The following is a 6,142-nucleotide window of genomic DNA, read 5'->3' on the forward strand; positions in this document are numbered from 1 at the left end:
AAATAAGAAAGTAAATCAATCAACTGATAAGTCAATTGATAAATCAATTGGGCAATCGATTGTCTAACTCAGAACAAAAGTTTTTACTAAGTAAATCGATTGGGAAATCGATTATTTAAAGGCTTTTAGTGAAACCTGAGTTCTGAGTTTAATACAATCAATTGGACAATCGTTTGGGACATCAATTGAGTAATCGATTTTGTGATTCACAAAACCAACCACTTACTAAGTCAATCGATTGGCAAATTGATTGTGAAAAAGTTTTCATCAGGAATGAGTTATGTGATCAACCAAATCGATTGGACAATCAATTGAATTAAGTTTCTTAAACTGCAAGTTTTGTGGCAATCGATTGAAAGAATGAACTGGTTAATCATTTATCAGAAATTGTTGCATAATCGCTTGGCACATCGATTTCAACCAAAATAGCTGAGCTACTGTAACAAGCCAAATCGATTGGCAAATTGATTGGATTAGAATAGTGGAGTCACTGTGACCAGTCAAGTCGATTGGCAAATCGATTGGATTAAAACATTGGAGTCACTGTGACCAGCCAAGTCGATTGGCAAATCGATTGCATTAAAATGTCTGAGTCACTGTGATCAGCCAAATCGATTTACAAATCGATTGAACTAAATGTTTGAGTTACAGGAAGAATTCAGCTCATTGCCAAATCGATTATGACTATGAATATGTGTCGACTGAGCAATCGATTGTTTTGATCTCGTTGTTTGAACAAAACACCTATAATCGATTACTCAATCGATTCTGATATAATCTTAGTATCAGTTTCTGATTTATGCATTAAAAGAATCGATTGGCAAATCGATTCATTCTTATATTTTCAAGATTCAAGAAAAACAAGAGACGCGATAATCGATTGGGCAATCGATTAAGCTGGTTTTAAACTTTTATAAAATCAATTGAGAAATCGATTGACCTGATGTTTTTCTGAATATATATAAGCTGATTCAATCACATTTTCAAATAACCAATACACTACACTTGAAACAATTATTCATTACACGTTTTCACAATACAGAAACCAGGAAAAACATTTTGAAAGAAATAATTGTAACCACACACAAAATACTCATTTGGAAAATCCTTTTTGTGTGAAATTCATATTGTGATTGAGTCATCATCATTTGTCCTCTTTTATCTTTTCTGTAAAAACAATCTGTAAAGAAAGTTCTGAAAATCCAGTAGTGTAAACTGGTGACTATCTTTGTTGGTGCGTATGTTCATCAAGAAGAAGTCTCATCTTGATCTCGTGAGGGTTTGACGAGTAACTCTAGGGATAAGGTGGCATTGTAATAGAAGCGAGTGAGTTGGATAGATAGGCCATGTGTGAGCTGGACAATCTGTAAAACGTATTCAAGTCGATTCTATTGGAAAGGCTGAAATCTGGTTTAGATTTCAGGACTGGATGTAGGCTATCAAACGGATAGCCGAACCAGTATAAATCCTGGTGCACAATTTTCTTATCTTTTCTCTTTATTTTGATATTGCTTGAATGCTTATTCTTGAATGTTTGTATTGGTGAATTTCTGTCTTGATTAATCTTTTGAATAAGCATTGTATCTGTACTCTTATATTGATAATTCATGCAATTGTGAATCTTTGTTCCTGAATAAATTCTGTAACCGATCATTGTTAATCTGATTAATAATCTGGTAAAATTAGTAAAGACATTTCTCATATATTTTTTAACAAATAGAGACCATAATTTCCTACAACTATCGGTCACAACTAGAAGTCATTTCATGTTTGGGGGAAATCACAACTTCAATCACAAACCAATTTGTTAGATTCATATGTTAACAATGAGGTTGAATTTTGAGAAGATAATAACAGCTGCAACATTGATATAATAATATAAATTTTGATTGAAAATGATAGATGATTGAATTTAAAATTTTATAATGTTTGTTGAGGTAAAAATAGTAGTCCAACAAATACAAACATATGTATAATTGTCTTTCAATTTAAAATTTTAATGATGTGATTGTTAAATTTTGAAATGAATTTACAAAGTATTAATTTTAATTAATACCATTGCATGAAGTGAAGAATGTTGTATTGTGAAGGATGAATGCGAACTATTAAAAAAAGAGTTGTGTTATTTGTGTTCAATTGCAATTTGGATACATCAATTATGAAATATAAACCAAGTCAATGTTTTGTTTATCGATATGTTGTTGTTATGTTTATTCTTTACACTTTTGTTATGATGGAAATAATAATTTTGTGGATAGATATACCTTTTAGTAAGCTAATTTTGAGATTAGAAATTGAATAGAATTATATTTGTATTATACACTAAATTTCAATTTTCAAGTTACACACACAAAAGTAAAAGTAAATAAAATTAATAATGAAACATTGTATAATTCTAACAAATAAAAATGAAAAGAATTTTTATTTTTATTTGTGACCAAACTGTGTTTTCAATTTTGTTTTCCACAAAAAAGACATTTTGGAATTAATGTAGACATAAACAACTTTGTTTCGAGGAATTTGTGAATGATATATAATTAATTTTATAAATTTTGTATTGCCCAACAACAAATTTTCTTTTGCATGCTAACCAATCAAAATTAACTTGAAGGATTTTAACAGTGCTACACATAACTACTTTAACAAAATAAACAGACAAATAAAAGTAGGTTGATACAATCAGTTAAGCATCCTCATCATCAAGTAAGTTGATTGCATTGACATTCATGATATTGTTGATAAATGTATTAGTGGTTGTTTTCATGTGCATTGTCTTCTCTTTAAACTACATATGTTTATTATTTATTTATTTTTTAGTATTGAAAAACATGTAAATATAAATTGTAAATATAAAATTGAAGTCAGATTAAACAAAATATATTAACTGTCCATAAATACAGTTTGGATCGAAAGTGTGTTCTATGTCCATCCAATCAAGAACCCGTACCCCAGAATTGTCATTATGTTCAATAATAAGATGCAATTTTTAATTAAAATTGTGGTATTGGATACTAGACAAACAAAAACTTGGTTGGAATTGATATGAATATATGATGTATTTTACCTCATTCTAGTATTTGAATTCCTCTTGCTTCAATGATTTCTCAGGTCATAAAATCAATACGTTTGTTGTGAAATATTTTCCGTAGATATGATCAATCATCATATGATATGATAGAGAGATTCGTCATTTTTTTTACAATTTAACAATTAAAATTGTTGATTATAATTAATATTAATCCATTGAAGTAATATACTATGAAAAATCACTTATACCTTTCTTTATACGCAATCTCTTTTCTTGAAGCATATCTATGGTGCGAAATGAATCTAAATGATATATGACTCATTGTTCGATGGGAACTAAAATAAAAAAATTCATGAATTGTCTACAATGGTACATAAATTTTGTATTTAAATCAAACAAAATGACTTTTCAATATTTAATCAATTTTTTTAATGAATTTGTAATTATAAAACATCAATACAATAAATATTGTACTCACAAATTTCATATTTGAGAATGATGTCATCCATACATGAGAATATTAATTTGACCCTCATTTCATATATGTTCAATCCAGAATAAATATCCTCCTAATTACATAAACATGTTATTAATAGATATGTAATATTGTCATTTTAATATGTTTTATTTTTAAAAAAATTGTATGTATATATGTACAACATTTATACTTCAAATGATGGTGGAAGCGTTCATAGTAACTAAACACTCACAATAGTTTGTACCGATTAACTTTTCTCCGCAACAATTGTCATAATCTATTTTCATATTATAATGAAAATCGACATTGAATATATGTAAAGACTTAATAAATCTATTTTTTTTTATTAATATCCAAAAAACATGTTATGTATATATTATCCAAGTAATACCATATCAGAGATGGGTCTGTTTGAAACTAAACCTTGCAAATATGTCATAAAAGCAATTAAATGTCGAGCTCTTGTCATTGGTTCAATAATGAGTAGATTATCATTTCTTTTTTGGAAAAGATATGCACAAGCTTGTGCTTCCTTAGGTGCAAGTAACATGCCACCTATAGGTCCAGTTCAACTTTGCACCCTAATATAAAATAAAAGGAATAAACATTGCATGAATAAATAAATGTTATGATCATGTTTATAATAACCTTAAAAAATGATAGATTTAGCTACCTTTGGAATGACACTTGTTGTGGGTTTCGATTTTTTTTTTTTTTTTTGCTTAACACCATTTTTCATATCATGATTTGAGATCAATAATTTTATAGAAGATGATAAAACATTAACACTATTTTCAAATGCAATATTATAAAGAGAAAAAGACATTTTATTGTCATGCTTTTATAAAGCCAACATTGGGTTTTGCTAAAATTTTGACTCCATGTTTACTTTCGGTAGAATATTCCCAGTCCCAAGTGATTCAAACTTCATTAACAATAAAGGTTAACAATTGTTAGTTTAATTATATTTCAAAAATAAAACAATGGTTAGCATAAATTATGATCATGTAAGTATATTTTAAAATAAAAAATTGAGTCTTTGTTTACACACATATAGTCATGCCTATGTATTTATTGATCAAGTTGTTAGCTGAAATCATTAACCATATTGTACAATTTTAATTAAATTTCAATTAATATATACTTCAACTATATATGTTACTTAGGATAAATTTCAATTAATATATACTTCAAGCAATCATAACAACCGTAATTCAACAAACACTAGTGAATAAATCGATTCTTAATCTATTATTACATATCATAAAATCCCAATTTTAATAGAGTTAGATTTTTGACAAAATATATTTTTATAAGAAAATACCATTCAGAATATCTAAATATTTTTTCATCCCAAATTCTGAAAATAAATGTACCTTGAAAGTATAAAGGTGTTATTACTCACCTCTTCAAGCGATCTTTTATAAAAAGTTTCGTATGGGTTAATCGTTACCAACCGCTACTACTACAAACACAATCATAGCTCCTCTTTATGGTGGCATATAAATTTTTATTTTCTTCCTTGTATCTATTTATAATTAAATATTTATAAGATAGTTTGACTAGGTATCCTATATTTGCCCCACTAAATTGTTGATTGTTACAAATAAAACGAATACATATTAAATTCAAGTAGGATTGTTTGTTTGGTTTTGTTTACTCCTTAATAATAGATAACTAGATTATGGTCCACACATTGCGCGGATATTAATTAACTAATTTTATAAATTTTATAAGTAATATTTTATATATTATAAATATAATTATTTCATAATATTACTCTCTTTTGATTTGTAATAATTGAGTATGATTAGGAAAATTAAAATGAAGGAAAATTATATTTATTACAATCATCTAATTTAATTTTTAAAATATTTTGTAAAATTCGTATGATAACTTATTATATAGGATGATTGTTTGTCTCCTTGTACTTTGATTGTCAATTTATTTTTCAACATATAATGATACTTGTATTTATTTGATGAAATAAAATGTAAAATACAAAGTCAAAATAAGATGTAAAAAGTTAAAAATATGATTGACTATTTAATATTTTTTATTTTAAAGAATGTTAATGTTGAATTATATTGTAGCGTAGTCTAAATTTATTTGTTTTATTAGTATGATGTTTTAATTGCGAGCATGAAAAGTTGTTGTTAAGAATTTTTTTTATTAAATCTATTTCATCAAGAGTTTGAAATTTATTTTATTAAACATTTACATATACTTTAAATATAATTTTAGGTATTTAAAAGTTTTAACTAATTGTTTGTGCAATTGAATTGTAGTTAGGTTGATATGTACCAAAAATAAATTCTATTGAAAAAAAATTTAATTTTATGTAATACTTAATTTTTTATTTATTTTTTAACATTAAAATTATCATTATAATAAGAAAAATTAAAATAAAAATAGTATTCAATTACAAATATATAATTTAATTGATGAAAGTTTAGTGTTAACATATTTTTTTCAGAATACATGTATAGTAAACTTTTGTTCATTATCTTTTTTAAATATATTCATATATTATAATTTTAAATATATTTGAGCATTTTAATAATTGGAAGTAACTTTCTCCTTGTCTTTGGTAATCCGGTTATAAAATCCATGGAAATTCTGTCCCACTTCCATTC

The 6,142-nt window shown here is 26.2% G+C and overlaps 1 protein-coding gene across 1 annotated transcript in view; it reads right to left on the minus strand.

The window, feature by feature from the left end:
• Positions 1-4,371: 4,371 nt before the first annotated feature.
• The window catches only part of LOC140920088 (sugar transport protein 10-like), a 3,139-nt gene continuing 1,368 nt past the window's right edge, over positions 4,372-6,142 (minus strand). Inside the window, exon 2 of the mRNA XM_073367399.1 lies at positions 4,372-4,431. Coding sequence (XP_073223500.1) covers positions 4,372-4,431 — 60 coding nt within the window. The remainder of the gene's footprint in view (positions 4,432-6,142) is intronic.

The sequence above is a fragment of the Cicer arietinum genome, chromosome 4 (assembly GCF_000331145.2).
Source record: "Cicer arietinum cultivar CDC Frontier isolate Library 1 chromosome 4, Cicar.CDCFrontier_v2.0, whole genome shotgun sequence".
NCBI lineage: Eukaryota > Viridiplantae > Streptophyta > Magnoliopsida > Fabales > Fabaceae > Cicer > Cicer arietinum.